The sequence below is a fragment of the Meriones unguiculatus genome, chromosome 3 (genome assembly GCF_030254825.1).
Source record: "Meriones unguiculatus strain TT.TT164.6M chromosome 3, Bangor_MerUng_6.1, whole genome shotgun sequence".
Lineage (NCBI taxonomy): Eukaryota > Metazoa > Chordata > Mammalia > Rodentia > Muridae > Meriones > Meriones unguiculatus.
This window is the reverse complement of record NC_083351.1, coordinates 62,925,839-62,947,135: the sequence shown is the minus strand read 5'-3', so window position 1 is coordinate 62,947,135 and position 21,297 is coordinate 62,925,839. Positions and strand designations below refer to the sequence as shown.

At 40.8% G+C, this 21,297-nt stretch overlaps 1 protein-coding gene across 1 annotated transcript in view; it reads left to right on the top strand.

Moving 5' to 3' along the window:
* The window catches only part of Cntnap2 (contactin associated protein 2), a 2,202,731-nt gene that overhangs the window by 1,191,688 nt on the left and 989,746 nt on the right, over positions 1 to 21,297 (top strand). The window contains exon 10 of the mRNA XM_060380093.1: positions 8,011 to 8,182. Coding sequence (XP_060236076.1) covers positions 8,011 to 8,182 — 172 coding nt within the window. The remainder of the gene's footprint in view (positions 1 to 8,010; positions 8,183 to 21,297) is intronic.

Genomic DNA, 21,297 nt, shown 5'->3' with positions numbered 1-21,297 from the left:
AAGCATTATTCCTAATTGTCTGAGAAAACGCCAGATAGATTTCCAGAGTGGTTGTACCACTCAGGGTCATTTTGATTTGTATTTCCCTGATGGCTAATGAAGTTGAGCATTTCTTTAAGTGTTTCTCTGCCATTCAATGTTCCTCTTTCGGGAATTATCTGTTTAGCTCCGTTCCCCATTTTTTAATTGGGTTACTTGATTTGCTGCTTTTCAGCTTCTTTAGTTCTTTGTATATACTGGATATTAGTCCTCTGTCAGATAAAGGCTTAGTGAAGATTCTTTCCCAATCTGTAGGCATTCATTTTGTTTTGATGACGATGTCCTTTGCTTTACAGAAGCTTTTCAATTTCATGAGGTCCCATGTATTGATTGTTGCTCTTAGAGCCTGTGCTGTTGGTGTTCTGTTCAGGAAGTTATCTCCTGTGCCAATGAGTTCTAGGATGTTCCCCACTTTTTCTTCTAACAGATTTAGAGTTTCTGGTTTTATGCTGAGGTCTTTGATCCACTTGGACTTTAGTTTTGTGCAGGGTGATAAATATAGATCTATTTTCATTTTTCTGTATGTGGACATCCAGTGGACCAGCACCATTTGTTGAAGATGCTGTCTTTTTTCCATTGAATTGGACCAGCACCATTTGTTGAAGATGCTGTCTTTTTTCCATTGAATGGTTTCGGCTTCTTTGTCAAAAATCAAGTATTCATAGGTGTGTGGGTTTATTTCTGGGTCTTCTATGCGGTTCCATTGATCCTCCTTTCTATTTTTATGCCAATACTGTGCAATTTTTATTACTATTGCTCTGTAGTACAACTTGAGATCCCGATCTCAAGTGGGGATGGAGATACCTCCAGATTATCTGTTGTTGTACAGGATTGTTTTGGAGATTCTGGGTTTTTTGTTTTTCCATATAAAGTCGAGAATCTTTTTTTTCGAGGTCTGTAAAGAATTGAGTTGGTATTTTGAAGGGAATTGCATTGAATCTGTAGATTGCTTTTGGCAGGATGGCCATTTTCACAATGTTAATCCTACCAATCCATGAGCACGGGAGATCTTTCCATCTTCTGATATCTTCTTCAATTTCTTTCTTCAGAGACTTGAAGTTTTTCTCAAACAGGTCATTCACTTGCTTGGTTAGTGTCACCCCAAGGTACTTTATGTTATTAGTGGCTATTGTGAAGGGTGTTGTTTCCCTAACTTCTTTCTTGGCCCTTTTGTCTTTGATATACAGGAGGGCTTCTGATTTTTTTGAGTTGATTTTGTATCCTGCCACTTTGCTGAAGGTGTTTAGCAGCTGGAGAAGTTCTCTGGTTGAATTTTTGGGGTCGCTCATATATACTATCATATCATCTGCGAATAGTGACACTTTGACCTCTTCCTTTCTGATTTGTATCCCCTTAATCTCCTTTAGTTGTCTTATTGCTCTGGCTAGGACTTCAAGTACTATGTTGAAGAGGTATGGAGAGAGTGGGCAGCCTTGTCTTGTCCCTGATTTCAGTGGGATTGATTTAAGTTTCTCTCCATTGAGTTTGATGTTGGCTATAGGCTTGCTGTATATTGCCTTTACTATGTTTAGATATGTGCCTTGTATCCCTGATCTCTCCAATACTTTAAACATGAATGGATGTTGGACTTTGTCAAATGCTTTTTCAGCATCTAAGGAGAGGATCATGTGGTTTTTCTCCTTCAGTTTGTTTATGTGGTGGATTACATTGATGGATTTCTGTATGTTGAACCACCCTTGCATGCCTGGGATGAAGCCTGCTTGGTCATGTTGGATGATATCTTTGATGTATTCTTGGATTCGGTTTGCAAGTATTTTATTGAGTATTTTTGTGTCAATGTTCATAAGAGAGATAGGTCTGAAGTTCTCTTTTTTTGTTGGGTCTTTGTGTGGTTTAGGTATCAGGGTGATTGTTGCTTCATAGAATGAGTTTGGTAATGTACCTTCTGTTTCTATTTTGTGGAATAGTTTGAGGAGAATTGGTGTTAACACTTCTTTGAAGGTCTGGTAGAATTCCGTGCTGAAACCATCTGGCCCAGGGCTTTTTTTGGAGGGGAAACTGTGAATGACTGCTTCAATTTCCTTAGGGGATATAGGGCTATTCAGTCTTTCTACCTGATCTTGACTTAATGTTGGAAGATGGAGTCTATCAAGAAAATTGTCCATTTCATTTAGGTTTTCAAATTTTGTGGCATATAGTCTTTTGTAGTATGACCTAATGATTGTTTGAATTTCCTCAGTGTCTGTAGTTATGTCACCCTTTTCATTTCTGATTTTGCTGATTTGGATAGATTCTCTCTGCTTTTTAGCTAGATTGGCTAAGGGTTTGTCTATCTTTTTGATTTTCTCAAAGAAGCAGCTTTTTGTTTCATTGATTCTTTGAATAGTTTTATTTGTTTCTAATTGATTGATTTCAGCTCTGAGTTTGATTATTTCCAGCCTTCTGCTCCTCTTGGGTGTATCTGCTTCTTTTTTTTTTCTAGGGTTTTCAGTTGGGCCATTAAGTTGTTTGTATGTGCTGTTACGAATTTCTTCTTGCAGGCACTTACTGCTATAAATTTTCCCCTGAGCACTGCTTTCAATGTGTCCCATAAATTTGGGTATGTTGTGCCTTCATTTTCATTGAATTCTAGGAAGTCTTTAATTTCTTTCTTTATTTCTTCCTTAACCCAGCTGTCATTGAGTAACAAGTTGTTCAATTTCCATGTGCGTGTAGGCTGTTTGTTATTTCTGTTGTTGTTGAGATCTAGCTTTAGTCCATGGCTGTCACATAGAATACAAGGGATTATTTCAATCTTTTTGTATCTGTTTAGGCTTGCTTTATGACCAACTATATGGTCTATTTTGGAGAAGGTTCCATGTGGTGCTGAAAAGAAGGTATACTCTTTTGAGTTTGGATGAAAAGATCTGTAGATGTCTATTAGGTCCATTTGATTTAGGGTCTCTGTAAGTGTTTTTATTTCCCTATTTGTTTTCTGTCTAGTTGATCTGTCCCTTGGTGAGAGTGGAGTGTTGAAGTCTCTCACTATTAGGGTATTAGGATCAATGTGTGATTTAAGCTTTAATATTGTTTCATTTACGAATGTAGGTGCTCTTGTATTTGGGGCATAGATATTCAAAATTGTGATGTCCTCTTGGTGGATTTTTTCTTTGATGAGAATATAGTGGCCCTCCTTATCTTTTTTGATTAACTTGGGTTGAAAGTCTATTTTATTAGCTATTAGGATGGCTACTCCCGCTTGTTTTCTGGAACCATTTGCTTGAAAAACATTTTTCCAGCCCTTTACTCTGAGGTCGTGTTTATCTTTGTTGCATAGGTGTGTTTCTTGGATGCAACAGAATGTTGGATCCTGTTTCCGCAACCATTCTGTTAGTCTGTGTCTTTTTATTGGGGAGTTGAATCAGTTGATGTTGATAGATACATTTCCGCAACCATTCTGTTAGTCTGTGTCTTTTTATTGGGGAGTTGAGTCAGTTGATGTTGATAGATACTAGTGACCAACAATTGTTACTTACTTTAGATGTGGGGTTGGTGGTGTCACTGAGTTTCATTGCTTGTATTCTTTTGGGTTTTTTGTTGTGTAGTTATCTATTTCCTCTGTTTCCTCAGAGGTAGTCCTTTTCTTTGGTTTGGAATTTCCCTTCTAGTAACTTCTGTAAAGCTGGGTTACTATGTAGATATTGTTTAAATTTGGTTTTGTCTTGGAATATTTTGAATTCTCCATCTATGTTGATTGAAAGTATTGCTGGGTATAGTAGTCTGGGTTGGAATCTGTGGTCCCTTAAGGACTGTATGATTTCTGTCTAGGCCCTTCTGGTTTTCATAGTTTCTTTTGAGAAATCTGGTGTGATTCTGATAGGTCTACCTTCATATGTTACTTGGCCTTTTTCCCTTGCTGCTTTTAGAATTTTTTCTTTGTTCTGTAGGTTCAGGGTTTTGACTATGATGTGATGTGAAGAATTTCTTTTCTGGTCTAGTCTACTTGCTGTTCTGTAGGCCTCTTGTATGTTTATGGCCATCTCCTTCTTTAAGTTTGGAAAGTTTTCTTCTATAATTTTCTTGAAAATATTTTCCGGACCTTTGAGCCTGATATCTTCTTTTTCTTCTACTCCTATTATTCTTAGATTTTGTCTTTTCATGGTGTCCTTGATTTCTTGGATGTTTTGTGTTTGGAACTTTTCTGATTTTATTTTTTCTTTGAGAGATGTGTCAATTTCCACAAGTGTATCTTCGGCTCCTGAGATTCTTTCTTCCATCTCTTGTATTCTGTTGGTGATGCTTACCTTTGTAGTTCCTGATCTTTTCTCTATGTTCTCCAGCTCCTGGTTTTTCTCTATTTGTGTTTTCTTTATTGATTCTAATTCTGTTTTCATGTCTTGCACCATTTCCTTCATCTGTTTGAATGTGGAGTCCTGCTTTTAAGTGAGAGCTTCTACTTTTTTGTCCGTTTCCTCTCTATGTATCACTAATTGTGCCTCTACTTCTTTGGGTATAATTGCCTGTATTTCTATGAGAGCTTTGTTTATTTCTTCATTTGCCTTGATTTGTGTGGACATTTCTTTGAGAGCTTTGTGCATTTCTTCTTTGTTTGCCTCAATTTTTGTGGTCATTTCTCTGAGAGCTCTATTTGTTTCCTCTTGGTTCGTCTCGATTTCTCTGGTTATTTCTCTGAGGGACTTGTTCATTTCATCTTTATGGGCCTCTAATAGCTGGAGAAACATAGTTTTGAGGTCGTTTTCTTGTATAACTAGTGAATTGAAGTGTCCATTGTTTTGTGCGGTTGCTGGTGAGGTCATTATGTCCTGATTTTTGTTGGGAGTGTTCTTACGTCTGCCTCTAGCCATCTGGTTATTTATAATCCTCACTGTTTGTTCCTCGAGATTGTAGTTCGGGCTATGATCCTCTCTTTCTGTTTTCTGGACTGTTTTTTCAGGAAGATGAGAGAGGTTCACTGGTTTGGGAGTGTACTGTGGTTTCAGTTTTGCCTAAGTAAGGAATGTGATGCTGGCACTATTCACATGCACTTTTAGTGGGGGCAGATTCTCTGACTATTGCAGTGGCCTGCAAGCCACTATTACGCAGTACTGTCTGAGATCCAGGGATTGTTTGCCTGGATTACACTGGTGGACCCACAAGTCAGAGGCTTCAATGTTGGGGTCCCTTATCCCAAGAATCCCTATGATGCCCACACTAGGGGTGTGGGTGGCAGGGATCTCGTCTGGTTGCTTCTGTGGAGAGGCCCTGGGTCTGGGGCTAACTCTCCCTAGAAGGCTCACTCACTCTCTTGCAGGACCAGTTGGAATGCACAGGGGTTCCCCTTGCTCACTACTCTCTGATTTTGTCCTGTTGCGGAAAGTGCACGGGTAGGGTAACAGTCAGCTCTGTGACACTGTGGCCGCAGGACTCAGTGTCCACCTTTCCTGTGTGCTGCCTCTCTGTCCTTTCCCTCTACCTGGAGGGGTTATGTTGACTGGTCCCGGGGTGGTGCGGGAAAGAGTTAGGTTGAGTGTTCTCAATCCCAGATCCCGTGCCCAGATCTCTCTGCCAGAAGCAGCCTGGTGGTAGAACCTATGTTTGCTGATCCCGAGAGAGTACCAGGTAGGGTTGAGTGTCCTCAGATCCAGAGCTTGGGTTTCTCTGCTAGGGGTCACTGGGTGAGCTGGAGAGGGGGTGCTGTGTCCTTGGCAGACTGCCTCTCTGTCCTTCCCCTCTGACCTTCCCCTCCGCTAGGGCAAGTTTATGGAGGTGTTCTCAGGGGAGTGCCAGAAGGGGTTGCGGCTTCTCAGTCCGATCCTGTGCTGGGGTTTCTCTGCCAGGGGTTGGGGGGCGCCGGTGATAGTACTTGCTGCTAGACCTTATTGCGCTGGACCCAGGAGAATCTCAGGACGTGTAGAATGACCACAGTCCCAGATCCCGAGCTGAAGTTTATTTGCTGGGAGCAGCCAGCAGCACTGGAGTTCTAGCACTGGAGTTCTAGCACTGTGAAGCCGCTGTGTGCCTCTCTAACCCTCCGCTCCTCCGAGGCAGGGTTATGGTGGTGTTTGGGGGAGTGCCCGAAAGGATTGGGTTTTCTCAGCCCCGATCTCGGGTTGGGGTACAGACAATGTGGTCTGTGGCAGATTCTGCTGGCTGCCTCCTACCTCCTCCCAAGAGGGAGCAGGGATTTTGAGCTGGGCGCGCAGGGCTCTCCAAGTGCAGCAGGAGCTCAGTTGCTATGGCGGTGGGTACCAGAGGTCCGAGAGACCTTCCAGGGAAAGACTGGGTGACCCATCTATGTGATCAGTCTCGTAACTTTGCTTCCCCATGGGTTTTTTTTTTTTTTGTTTGTTTGTTTTTGTTTTTTTTTTTTTTTGTTTTTGACTGGGACTCCCAGTCTCTGGCACTGTTTTGCCCACCGATCAGCCTGGGAAAGTGATCACCAGCCTGGAGACCCAAACCCCGTGTTAGCCGGGTTCTCTTCCGGGTTCTGGCTATGTGGCTCGAGAGTGGACCCGACCTATTCCCATGCCATGAGAGCCTCCCCTCACCTGGGAAACACGACAGCTGTTGTTTTAGGGCCCAGAGTTCAGTCTTTTGATCGCTGCACGGAGTGTGTTGTCCCACTTCTCAGACACAGTGTTCTCCCTGTGCCGCCATCTTGCCCCCCCCCCTTTCTGGGTTCCTTCTTAAAAGCCTGAGGATACTACAAAAAAAGGACTATGTTTCAATGGCAGTGTAGTGAGTATTCCTGTAATTATTTTCCCCTAGAATACATCTCATGTAGGAGTATGAAAAGACTTGAAAATTTCAGACTCCAAAAGTATCAAGACCAAACAGAACACTGTTGTGAGTGGCTGCTGAAGCCTTGTTTGGAGAATTTAATCACACCCAGTTGGAAGTGATGAGCATTTGTGCAGCTGTTCTGCTTCACCAGAGTTCTCCCTCTCATAAAGACAGCTACTCATTTCAAAATCTTTCCAAGTTAATGTGGGTGTTTAGACTCCAAAGTATTCACAAAAGCTGAACCCAAGATAGCCTTGCTAAGAGCAGCCACAAAAGTTACAGCTGCATGTTTTCTGTCTGCTAAGTTTAGCCATTAAAAATCCACTCAATTTTATCATGATTAGACAAGTGGAAATCACATTGTATGTATACAACTATTCTTAAGTAGACAACTTATCCAAAAATCAGCCTTCTTGTAAAGGGACTAAGTCAATGTCAATGAAAATACATAACTTAATAACACACACACACATGTATGCACAGGTATATACAAGCACCCACACTCAAATGAACACACACACACACACACACACACACACCATGTAACAGTATTGAAACACAGCATGCCATTTTTTAAATCAAGAACTAAGTATAATACTTTATTTTTAGTGCTGTATTGATAGACTATAAAGTACATCTCTGAGTTTAAAAGAAATTCAAATGATTTCTTAGAATTTACATATTGATAGCTGTTAAAGAATTAAAAGGAGTTTTTATTGTAGTGAATTATTACTATAATCAACCAAAATAGTACAGTATAAAGAATTGCTTAATGACTTTTTTTTAAATATTCACTTCTCTTCCTTTAAATAGCATATGTTGGTTCCAACTCTTTCTTATGTGTTGGTTGTCTTTTGACAACCACATAGTATTGGAAAAAAAGTTTATAAATAATTTAAGACTAACAGATATAGTTTAATTTTGCCTAGAAGGCAAATTTGGATTGGGGAAACATTCAGGGCCAAACCTGCTCCAATAAGAACCCACTTCCTAAATCTTCCCAAGTAGTTCCACCAAGTACAAAAACAATCGTTCAAATACAGAGAGCCTATGGTGGCCATTCTCATTTAAGTCACTCCCCCAAACCTGACTCTTGCCTAAAGTAATCTCACATTCTGAAGCAACCCTTTACTTCGTCACCAAGAACCAAAGAAACACCATTATTAGTCATATGTGGTCAAATGCCCTGGAGGCCTTCAATAAAGCATGTTGATGCCCTGTGACCTCCTTGTTCCTTCTGTCTCGCAGGATTTCTCAATCACATGAGCAATGCCAGTCACTCTGCTCTCCAGCCATCATTCCAAGGATGCATGCAGCTCATTCAGGTAGATGACCAGCTTGTAAATTTATATGAAGTGGCACAGAGGAAGCCAGGAAGCTTTGCGAATGTCACCATTGACATGTGCGCTATCATAGACAGGTAAGTATTCTGTTCATCCTACCTTAAGTGTGCCAGACTCACAGATTCATGTTTCTGCTGTTTGACAAAGAAACACACACACACACACACAAAAAAAAAAAAAAAAAAAAAAAACTAAACACAAATGCAAAAACAAACAAAAGCAAAAAAAATCTGGGCTTATGATTGATTGCTGTGTGGAATGCCTACATTTTTTTTTCAATTTTTTAAATTACAATTTATTCACTTTGTATCCTAGCTGTAACCCCCTCCCTCCTTCCCTCCCAATCCTGTCCTTGCTACCTCTTTTCCTCCCATGCCCCTCCCCAAACCAATGATAGGGGAGGTCCTCTTCCCTTTCCATCTGACTCTAGCCTATCAGGTCTCATCAGAACTGGCTGCATTGTCTTTTTCTGTGCCCTGGTAAAGCTGCACCTTCCTCAGGGGGAAGGTGATCAAAGAGCCAGCCACTGAGTTTATATCAGAGATAACCCCTGTTTTCCTTATTAGCGTATATACTTGGACACTGAGCTGCCATGGGCTATATCTGTGCAGAGATTCTAGGTTATCTCCATGAATGGTCCTTTGTTAGAGTATCAGTCTCATAAAAGGCCCCTGGGCCCAGAGTTTTTGGTTCTGTTGCTCTCCTTATGGAGCTCCAGGTCATGCTATCTCCCCCTTCTTTCATAAAATTCCCTCCACTCTGCCCAAAGTTTGGTTATGCGTCTCAGGGGATTCCTACTATTATCTATTTTATTTGTGCTATCAGCAATGACATTGTTTACATATGTATAAGTACATATATATATGTATATGTTTATATGTCTAGAGTATATTTGTGTGTATATATATATATGTATGTGTGTGTATATAGTGTTCTAGGCACATGTATGTGTGTATGTGTATATCTGTACACACGTGTGTATGTCTGGAGTATATGTGCATTTATAGTATGTATATGGAGTTTATGCATGCAAACTTGTGCACGTATATACCTATGCATATACATCTGATGTGAGAAAGAGAGAGAAAGAGAGATGAAGCAATTTGCAGCAGCACATTTGTTCACCAGATTTGTTTAGGATGTGGGTATTGTGCAGGAAGCACTGTGAGCAACAACTGGACAATCGTCAGAAGCTTCAGCTGTCAATGCTACCTTTGCTTTCCTGCTCCACACAGATGATCTCTGTATTTTCTCAGCCTCAGTATGTGGTGCCTTCTAAAGATCACTCTGTGCCGGATGGAATCATAAGAGATTAATGGTGAATGAGGGTTGTCTGGCACAGGTTATTTGGAATAATTCTGCTTATAAAATACATATATAGAAATATTAAAAATTATGTTTATTGGGTTTTTTCAAATATAGGGAGAAACTATTTTCATGTTTGGCAGTTTCAAACATTTATGCAAATTTTAGTTGCTTTCTCTCCCACTCCCTCTCTCTTCCCACTTCCTGTTTCACTAAAATTCTTCTTCCCTGCAAGTCCCTCCAATTCTCATTCATTTTTGTATGTGAATTCACACAGACGAGGAAGTCAAAATGCTTTTATAAATTATGATAGCATCACATACAATCTTCTAAATACTAAATACTCTAATTCTAAGGTTTGCTTTTCCTTAGAGCTTAAGATAGTTCATGTTGAGATATTTTGTCTTTGGAAACGACTTGTAATGACAAGTTGATGCTAAACTGGTGAATTAACAGCTTTGTCAGGCGGTTTCAGACCTTTTGAGAATGGGCTATCATGATCTGAATGCTAATTCCATTAATTTCTTATTTTGTAAGATGAAAATTACTTCTAACTGTTGAAATAAGACAAGCTGGGAGAGATGGCCCAGCGGCCAGGAGCCGTTGCTGCTCCAGCAGAGGACCTAAGTTCAGCTCCCACATCAGGTAAATCACAGTCCCTGTAACTCCAGCTTCAGGGAGTCTGAGGTCCCATCTGACACACATGCATTTGTTTACAGCCACAAACATGTCCAAAAAGTAAGCAAAGGTTGGTGCTTGTGCCTCAGTTTGACCTCTGTTCCTGCAGAATGCAAAGTCTCTAAGCTCTTTAACAGAGATCCTCAAGAGAGCAAATGTATCCTACAAACACTGAAAATGTCAGATTATGCAGCAAGTTTATTTTTCTATCAACTTAAGTTGGGAGCAGTGAAAATGGCACCTTATACTTCATAGTAACTACTGTTTATGATGGCTACGGAATAGAATTTTTCAAAGTCTGAATATGTTTGCAACAGAAAAAAGAGGAACACCCTGTTCATTTATATTACATCTGTGAGAATGTTGCTGCTACAGCATACACAGTTCATGTATAAACAGACTAACAAACAATTTTGGCAGAACATACTCCCTAATTTGGGGAGACAGTCATAACATATTAGTCACTATTTCTGTTTGAAGTACATGGTAGTGAGAGCAAGAGAAACTAAATGATGAATAATTCAGACACCTTTTTTCTCTGACATTAGATGGTATCTACAGGTTTTCTGCAAGGTCACATTTCATTTCTTCTCGTTACATGAATATTGAAAGCACTAATACCTCATTCTCTTTCTTTGTTTTTTTAATAATTCTTTTTATTTTTATTAATTACATTTTATTTACTTTGTATCCCCCCTGTATCTCCCTCCTCCCCTCCCAATCCCACCCTCTCTCTTCCCCACCTATGCCCCTCCTCAAGTCCACTGATAGGGGAGGTCCTCCTCCCCTTCCCTCTGATCCTAGTCTATCAGGTCTCATCAGGAGTGGCTCCATTGTCTTCTTCTGTGGCCTGATAAGGCTGCTCCCCACTCCCCCCCCCCAGGGGGAAGTGATCAAAGAGCAGACCAATCAGTTCATATCAGAGAAAGTCCCTGTTCCCATTACTATGGAGGCCACTTGGACACTACCATAGGCTACCTCCATGCAGGGGTTTCAGGTTATCATCATTAGTGGTCCTTGGCTGGAGTATCAGTTTCAGAAAAGATCCCTGTGCCCAGACTCTTTGGATCTGTTGTTGTCCTTGTGGAACTCCTGTCCTCTCCAGGTCTTACTGTCTCCCACTTCTTTCATAAGATTCCTTGCACTCTGCCCAAAGTTTGGCTATGAGTCTCAGCATCTGCCTTGATACCCTGCAGGGTAGAGCCTTTCAGAGGCCCTCCATGGTAGGTCCTGTCCTGTTCCCTGTTTTCTCCTTCCTCTGATGTCCATCTTCTTTGTCTTTCTGAATGGAGATTCAGCATCTTAGCAAGAATCCTCCTTCCTTAGGTGTACAGATTTTGGTATGTTCATACTATATTATATGTCTAATAACTACTTATGAGTGAGTATATACCCTGTGTGTCTTTCTGCTTCTGCGATACTTCACTCAGGATGATCTTTTCCAGTTCCCATCATTTACCTGCAAATTTTGTGTCAGTGGTGTTAAGGAGATAGTAACTTCTGTTGAACTGTCTGCTGACCTCACTCAGCTTTGTACATGAGCTTAAAACTTAAAACTCACATCCCAAACTGTCCTACTTAACGTGTTTCTTCCAGAGGAAGGGCAGGTGATGTTGAACTTTTTATGCAAAGTTTTCTAATGAGATGGAAGGACGTTGTTGTCCCACAAAGAGTGAATGAGATTTGAGTACATGAAGAGAACCCATGATCATGTTGAGGGGGGAAGATTCTGAACAGAAAAGATACAGTCCTATATTTGGTATCTTTGTGATTGATCCAGTCTCTCTGTAGATGCTGCATGTTCTCTTCAGCAGTCAAAATTTATCATTTGGCATAACACCTGTATTAGTTACTTGGCTTGGTGCTATAATAAAATACCTGTTGAAATCATATAAGAAAGCAAGCCTTTGTTTCAACTCACATTTCAGGGAGTACAGTTCATTGTGAAGGTGAGGTCTGGCAGCAGGAGGTACTGGTCATGTTACATCTGCAATCCGGAGACACAAAGGAGAGTGTTGGTACCTGGCCTCCTTCCTCTGCTGGATTTAGTCTTAGAGCAAGGCCACGGAATGCCACTGCCCACATGTAGAGTGGGTCTTCCACATCAGTTAACCTAATCCACTTCACACCATGAAAAACACGTTCTGTCTCCTAGCATTATTGTTAGGGGCCAAAAAGTCTGCACAGTGGCAGTTGGTGAGATCAATTCCTTTTTTGACTTAAAATGTTCCTAGTTTAAAATCCTAAGCTCTAGTGTCCCATATATATTTTATGTATTCTATAGTCCATGTTCATTTTATTCAGTTGCATTGAAGAGATGTGGACAAAGTAACCCTGAACCTGGGCCTTTCTCGATAAGAGTATGAAGAGTCTTAGCTTCTACTCCCACAGCTGCAATATGAAAATGCATCTCTGTCACATCTGCTTGCAAACGGAAGTTCTGCAGCTTCCCAGTATGCACCAATTTATCTTCCATTCCTCCAAATTCTCCCTAAGAAGCATGAGTCGGAATGTACTTCCTTACTAGGGTTCTTTTTAAAGGGGGAAGTTAAAAATGAGAACACAGAGTAAGAAAATAGAAGAGCTGCCATAGTCTTGCAGAGTTTAGAAACTCTCCAAGCATGTTAGCAGCTGCTGCAATGATGTGATGAGAAGTCAGGGAAGTGGATGGAGAGGATGATTGAGTGTTCCGTAAATTTCTACTGAATTTTCTTCCTTTGTGTGTACATTTGTGTATGACTTGATCTGTGTTTTCTGAACAGAGTGCTGAATCAAGGAAAGATCAAGTTGGCCAGACTGTAGACCCATACATTTAGCAAATACTTTCTGACCATGTGGAATGTCTAGTCCTATTCTTGGCACTAAAATAAATCAATGAACAAAATGAAAGTCCATACATATTTGAAACTCACATTCTAGGGGCTGAGGACAGACTGTAAGCTACAAGTGTAAGTTACAAGTAAATAATACAGTTTCTTTTGATTCTTTGTTAAGAAAGAAAAAGAACAGAAAGGAAGGAGGGCAGGCTTGGTAGATCCAGGTGTTTGGGTGCAGTTAAAACAGGCTACTCAGAATGAACTTCACTGAAAAGAAAGCACTGAGAGTACATCAGTTGCTTATCCAATAATATAGGACCATCCCTGAAAACCTACACACACACAAAACATTATACAGAGGAATGCACAGAGAGAGAGAGAGAGCAGAAAGAGGGAGAAAGAGAATAAAAAAAATGTCCATGAAGGGTAAAGAGACCAAGCAGAGCAGTACATGGGAAGGTTTGGAATGAGGAAAGGGAAGGGGAAAATGATGTACTCATTTTATGATTTCAAAAAGTAAGATTATTTTTTGAAAAAAAAATGAAGCAATTACTTAAAGACGTAAGAAAATGTAATATTTTACTGATTTGAGGAAAGAACATTCCATGCATAGATGAGAGCTAGGTCAAAGAGGACGCCTGTTATGATAACAGATCTTTAGTAAGCCAAGGAGAAAAGTTGGGAAAGCCAGAAAGAAAGGAGACTAGAGCACTTCCAGAAAGCACCCCCTTTCTAGGGTTGTACTGCCTGACTATAAGCCCAGAGCTCAGGAAATAAGGGAGGGAAGCCTGGATTCCAGGATAGCTTTGGCTATGGAGCAAGAGCCAGTTTAAGCAAATAAATAATTAAAAACCAGTTCCTGGAGGCTAATGATTATTGTAAAGATTTATTTTCTATTCCAAGGTAGTTAAGGGCCATTGCAGAGTCCTGAATAGATCAATGAGACACTTACTAATCTGTACTCTAAAATGATGAATTTGGTGGTGGAATGAGAAAATACAGGTTGTGGGGGCCTGACTGGAAGACCATTTTCATAATATAGTGAGGGATACCTGATGCAAGAGAAAACAAGGTGTTCTTATTTCTGAGTATATTTAGCAGGTAGAGTCAGGAGGGTTTGTGATAGGGTATAGGTCGGATGTGAGAGAAAATAGAGTGTGTGCAAGTCTTCTGTAAGCATGACTGGGAGGAAAAGCATTCCCATTTTCACCAGTGGAAAAGGTTCATCAGAGGACGAGAAAAGTGATTAATCTCATAAATCTAGTGGTGGCTGGCAGAGAATACATCTCTGAGATGTCTAAGTAGAAATGTAAAAAGTACAGTTGTGCATATGTATGTAACATATGTGTATCTTCATATTACACAGCAAGGCTTGGTCACTGTATCACATTAACTACAGCATGTCTCTGATTTCATTGCATCTCATTGTAACCATCTTTGCATGAGGGGAGACATTCTCAAAAAACACCAGTGCGCTTCCCTTTTTTTTTGTGCATTTCTGACCAGTTGTCAGAGTTCTTTGACAGACAGTGGCACGGGCAGTAATGGGTCAATGATGTGCAGGACTACTCCTTGATTAAAACTGCTTACTTATAAATACCTTTTGTCCTCTATTGAAACCCAAATCCCATAGCAGGACCCCAAAGATAGCCCTGGAGAGATGGAGAGAGGCAACCACTGGACTTTCTCCTTTTTACTATGTGTTACTATGTGTCAATACTGAAGGAATCTCTCCCCCTCACCCCCTGCTTTTCATTTACTTTGTTTCTTTAATTAGTTTGTTTAAGGCTGATGCCCCAGCTTGGCTCATGGGACCTACCATGTCCAAGTCTCTGTCATTAAAACTTTTGGTGACATTATGGGCAATCAGCATAGAAAAAAAATTGGGGGAAGTGGGGAGTAGTCAGGACTTCTCTTTGGACAGTGTTAACCTCTGCCATTTGACTCTGTGATTTGCTGCTTTTAAGGAGCAAGACTTTGCTCTCACCTTTGGTTGCTAAAATAATCTCTGACAAGGTAAACTGAACAACAGATAGTATTTGTTCTTTTTTGTATCACCTTTTATCCACCCTAGTGCCCTTGTATTGCTGACTCCTGAGTGTAAACACCTTTAGCTGCCTGACTACTTCTAATGGTCAACTGTTTTCTTTCCAAACCCTTGTAATAGCCTAAGAGCAAGCCCATCCAGAAATATCCTATACCCAAAGTCAGTTCACTCATTCTCTCTGTCCTGGAGAATCTCTAACGGCCCACAGAGCGCTTCAAACAGGGAAAGCAGAGCGGTAAGAATCAGAGAGCTGTCAAGCGTGGTTAGGAACTAGAAGAAGCTCTAAAATGTCCGGGTGACGCTGGCCAGCACCAGAAACTAGCAAAGTTGCCATTCTCTTCAGAGTTGGGTATCCATGTGCAGTTACTGTTTTCTCCTTACACACTGGTAGGAAGAAGCTGGTGTTCAATAGTTGATCTTAAATAGCCAATCAGCATGCTACTCTTTGGCAAAATGAATCTGGTTCGTGAGTAATAGTGAAGCCCAGTTTGCAGGCTGCAGTTTCTCTCCTGAGGCCCAGCCTGCCTTCAGCTCAGGCTGGAGGGAGGTACTCCACCTTATCCTGAGCAGGAGCAGGGAAATGACCCACTCTGGCTACCAGGACATAAGCATCCATGTGCAGTTACTGCTTAGGTTAGAAGCGGTGTCTTTTGTTTTCCTAATGCAGAGGTGGTCTCCTCCCCTTTGCCATTCATTTCAAACCTCCCATGATGCTTCAGACTGAATGGCAAAAAGCCTCAGGTCAGGGTACCTTCTTCCTGTTTCTGTGCTAAAAACAAAAACAAAAAACACCTCAGTCCACACTTATTTACAGCAGTATGATCAAGCTTTAACTTCTTTGGCACTCAAAACATGTGTGTTGGTTGTCTCTCTGTTGCTATGACTGAGTGCCCTGATGCAAAACAACTTTGAAGAGAAAAGGTTGCCCTGGCTGACACTTCAGAGGAAAGCCACTCTGTCATAACAAGGTCAGACAAAGCAACAAGAGCCTGAGGACCAGGCGATTGCACTTCACGTGCACACAGAAAGCAGAGAGGAGGAGCGGAAACTGGGACCTCTGTAGAGAAGCTCAAATGCCAAGCCAGTGACGAGCTTCCTTCAACAAGGCCCCATAACTCTCCTCCTTCTATAATCTTAGCAAATAGTGTGATAGCTGGGGACCAAATCAAAAACACACACGAGCCTCTATAGGAGACATTTCTTATCAATAGCATCTCTCTTTTTCTTTATTCTATGCTTATAAAATCAACCCTGTATCGTCCTTTTCCCAGAGTATGGAGGAACAAACTCCCAAGTGTGGAAATTGCAAAAGTAGACAGGATGCATTCATTTGAGGTTCTGTTAAGTGGCTTCCCATTGATGTCTCCCAGAGGCTGGAAATTGGGGATGAAAAAGCCATTTAGAGGCCAAACCAATTTTTTTTTTTACAACCATTGGCTGTCTTTTAACAGGACTGTATACTAAAAGTAATTCAGCATTAGAATGCTGTTTGTTCTTTTTTCAGCCTACTCACATAAATAAGAAAACAAAGCCATCAAATGTTTTGGATAGAACAGAGAGTAGAAAGAGAGAAATAAATGTCCCAACTTAAACAAAGTCTGTAAAATTACCAACCAGAGAAACTGCAAACTAGACCAGATCCTATTTCTGATCAGCAATTACATCTTCATTTTATTTTTTTGAATAGAAGTATATCATCATACACCCAACATCTATTTTCTTTTTTTGGTTCAGTGACTTCTCTTCAAGAACATCTACCCAATTGGATTTTTTTTTCTTGAAAGACAGAAATGAATATATGAGATTAAAATTTATTTATGTCTGTGTAATCATATGCAAATGGGTGAGCCAAATACACATGAAAAATCCATAAGAAGATCTCAGGCATCCTCCTGCATCTCCATTTATTCCTTTGGAGCAGAATCTCCCTCTAAATCTGGGGCCTGAATCTTCTCGGCTAGGCTGGAAGCCAGCAAGCCTCAGCAACCCTCCTGTTTTTGCCCCACTCAAAATGTGCACAGGGTGAAGGGCTTAGTTATATGGGTACCAGGATCTAAACTCTGATCCTCATGATTGTACAGCAGGAGCCATTAAGAGCTAAGCCATCTCTCCAGCCCAATATATGAAATTCTATATGATAATTTATATGAGGGTTGGATACATACATTGTGAGAAATCACAGAAGTCAGTTGGCTTCCCTGGAAAGTTAATGAACTCAGTCTAGAAGGAGATGGTGCACCTCCTCAAAGCGTGAGCATCATCTGTGGCCCTGGCTATTGGTGCGGCTTGGTGGGAGAGTGCTTCTCTGAGGCCTTGGCTCTGATTCCTCACACAGCAAAAAAGTAAATTTTTAATGCTCAATCTTGATGACAAGAAAGCACATAGCATTGTCTATCAGAATTAATCTAATTTCCAGCATATAGGCCCTTGAACAGATACATTCTGGTTCCATAATCACTTTCCTTGTCAACTATATATCCAATCAATGTGGAATTCAAGCTAGGTCGAATTAAATTCTCTTTTTAGGCTGCTGCCCCACTGTAATCCTCCTGTGCTTCCCAGTTTGACTCTTGGGTCAAGGCCAGTTCAGTGAGAGTTTCATCCTAGCAATAATAATGTCATTAGAGAGGGGACAGGGACATCACCTCTACAGTGCCACACTCAGCAGCCTACAGACCTTTCCTTGGACATTTAGAAACTTCATCTCAGATGAAACTAAAATTTGTGTCTTTGATGTAAAACGACCTCAGGACTAGTCAATTTTGGTGAAGCACAGTTAGATTTAATAAAGATATTTTAATATAGATCTATGCACAAGGGTTGATACACAAAGAGGTGCTCATAAAAGATCAAGACACCCCAGTGTGGGTACTGGTTCCTCAGGGGAGACTCACACTTGTCTTAGCATTGGCTACCTCTACTGCTTTGATTTCTGTCAAAGTACATTTTGAAGGATTGCTAAGAAACTTGTCCTTTTTTTTGCTTTTGATAAGTGAGATAGGTGAGCTGGCTCTGGAGACATCTTGCCTAGCAGTATAATATGAAAAGATGGCTCCTATTTTCACAGAGGTTTAGAACATGTCTTTTTCCTATAAATGAGGTTTCTGGTGAGGTCCCTAAGAAAACTGGTGGGAATGGAAAAAGTACTGAGAAGTCATTAGTTGTACATGCATTGATTGCTGCTTTTCTGTACACAAGAAGCTTCAACCAGCTTCCAGTAATGGACATTACCCCCGCCCTTAGTACCTGCATTTCCCTAGCTTTCTACCCAGACTCAACAGAATCTTGGAGAATTTTAAGCCACCATTCTTTCCAAAAGCCCGCAGAGCTCTGTAACCTGCCTCGTCTATTCTGTTCCTGATGCCCATGGCTGTGTCAACTGTCTTTTCTAGCTTTGGCATTGTGACCTAATAGTTCTCTTTTTAGGTTCTGAGATCTCTTTTGGACCTATTTTTGCCCATGACAGTCTTGGTTTTAGCATTGAGAGTGCCACATGTGGAGAAAGCACTAGTTCTGGATAATCCAGAGTGGTTAGTGATACTAGAGATACAAGTTATACGCTTGCTCTATTCCAAGTCCATTATGTGTCTGACTGGTCATCTTTTGTAGCTTCTATAAGTACATGTGGTAACTTCTTTATCTTTTGGGGACCACATTCATCCTGAGCTCAACTATGCAGGATTATGTGGAAAGGATGAGAAGTTGACCACAGCTGTTTCAAGCTTCTCCTTTGCTTCAGCAATCATCTCTCTCTTCAACAGCAGCTGCCTCAGGCTAGCCTAATGTCACAAATGCATAGGCTGAGCTACACCCTTCTTTCTAAGCAATATTCTCAGTTAGCTCAGTGTCCAACTGTGGAAGCACTTCTTTTACAACAGGAAACATTTCACCCTCCCAAAGTTTTGCATAGTGTAAACTATTGTACCCTTGGGGATCTCTTACCTTCAACTTAGGATAGTTACAGAAGAGGGCCCAGGGAGACAGACAATGTGTCTGATAAGTTTTGTGATGTCTGAAACTTTGTACTCCCTTTAATCCCGAGGATAAGAAAACTTTGACCTCATCTAAATACAAAGCTACCAAAGTAGTTTGACTGGAGTGAATTATGGCTGAATTTGAGCCAACTAGTAATTTTCCAGGGTTGAAACTATTTCATTTGGGAAACAGCCTTCAGAAATACCCAAAGACAAGTCATACAGGGTCCTAAGACCTGAGCACCAGCTTCAAACAAAAAACAGAGATTCTGGACACCACCCAGCTTTGATTTTTCTCATTCACAGAGTCTTTAATGTCCACTTTTACTCAGATCTTGCTCTGGCCTCTTGGCATCCTCCATCTACTGAATGAACTAAGAGAAAACTAACAAAAAAGTAGTAAACTTGATACATAAGATTTGTCGCAGAGTATTACACTCATGAGATAAGTGTGGCAAGTGGCCAGAAGGACTTCAGCAAATAAAGAAAATGGCCCCAAAAGCCAGAGCCCTAAAGCAAGCCAAGAATTACAGGAAACGTGCTGCATGTGAAAGTCCAAGAAAGCAGCTAATGACCACCACATGCCCAGAAATCCAGGACTTACAAAATCAGACAATGTGATTTATTTTATACCCAATAGTTTCAAAAAGTAGTTTATCCAGAAAAGGTTTCTGGGTGTGGTAATGCCATGCCCCATTATGTTCCTCAATCTCAAATACAAAAATAGGCTTTAGAAACCCTGCACAAATGTAGCCCATGCAATTCAGTCTTCATGTGGGTTCCCTAGTAAGGGGAGAAAAGGCTGTCTCTGACATGAACTCAGTGGCTGGTTCTTTGATCATCTCCCCCTGAGGTGGGGACAGCCTTACCAGGCCACAGAGGAAGACAATGTGGCCAGTCCTGATGAGACCTAATAGGCTAGCATCAGATGGAAGTGAACTTGAGGAGGGGCATGGGAAGAGAAGAGGGAGGGAGTGTGGTGTGGAATTTGGGAGGGGATGAGGAAGGGGGCTACAATTGGAATACAAAGTGAATAAATTGTAATAAATAAAAAGGAAAATAAACAATAGTTTCTCTTTCCTGTACCCTCTCCAACGATCATGGTATGCCTCTTCTCTCAGATCAAGGAAAACCTGCTCTTTGGTCAGGGTAAAACTGAGTTATAATTCTTTATTTCCCTCAGCTCATATATTTTATTTTTCTCCAAGGGCAGCCCAACATGTTTAGGTAGACCAGATAATATTTCTAAGATCCCTGCAACAGATAGCTTCCTGGAGATGTTTTCTAGTATAGGTAGTGGACAGGTAGACTTAGACTGATCCTCAAGGGAGGGGATAATCATATCTTTGTTCCTTGTCACAAAGCCTCCTGCTGGATAGCAAACTTAGAATCTTCTTGGCAATTTATGAAATCATGTCTACCTGCAGGGCCAGAGATACAATTCAAATCCCACTCATTTGACCAAAAATTATCTAACAGAGAAGAGTTTTAAATAATTGAAGAAAACTATCTATAACATTTATTTCCATTCTCTGTATGTGACTATTAGAAACATCCTTTGGATTGTTTGAATAGCTCCTTAGTTTCCAACCTTTCAAAGAGCTATCAAAGCTGCCGTAAAGCCTAGAACAGTGTTTCCACTAATATATTTGGAAAGTGGCTTGACTTATGACTTTCTTATAAGTTTTCAAAGTACCGTGTTAAAACCTAAAGTTTGAGGTAAACAATCTCAAATGTTCCTGGGTCTGGTCGTGCATGTTTGGATCCAGAATAAACTCACTTTTCCCCTTTGAGGTGATGGCTGAGTTTATGCATTAAGAAAGGATTTGGGGCTGGGGTAGGGCATTGCTGTTCACACCTTATTGTCTGATCTGTTCCAGATGTCCAGGCCAGTGGTTCTCAACTTTCCTAATGGTGAGACTCTTTAATACAGTTCTTCAGATTTTGGTGACCCTTAACCATAAAATTGTTTTTGTTGCTATTTCATAACTGTAATGTCATTACTGTTCTGAATTGTAATGTGCGTGTTTTCCAATGGTCTTAGGTGACCCCTGTGAAAGGGTCTGTTTAACCCTTAAAGGGGTCACAACCCACTTGTTTTAGAGCCACTGGTCTAGAAAACCCGTTGTTCAAGCAAGTTGGCATGCTGATATGATTCTAAAGTGTTTTCGTTTTTAAGTATGAAAATGACTGACAGAGGGGTTGTTTTATTTTTATCCTTTAGAAGGAAGAAGTGTCATAGTAAACAATCTCTCAAGAGGGTTGAGAGAAGCTGAGTTAACCATTTTAGTACTGAACCACAGACTTAGTCTCCTTTGATGCATTGCATGTGTTAGGATGGAAAAAAAAGTGTTTGCTTTTGGTGTGCCATA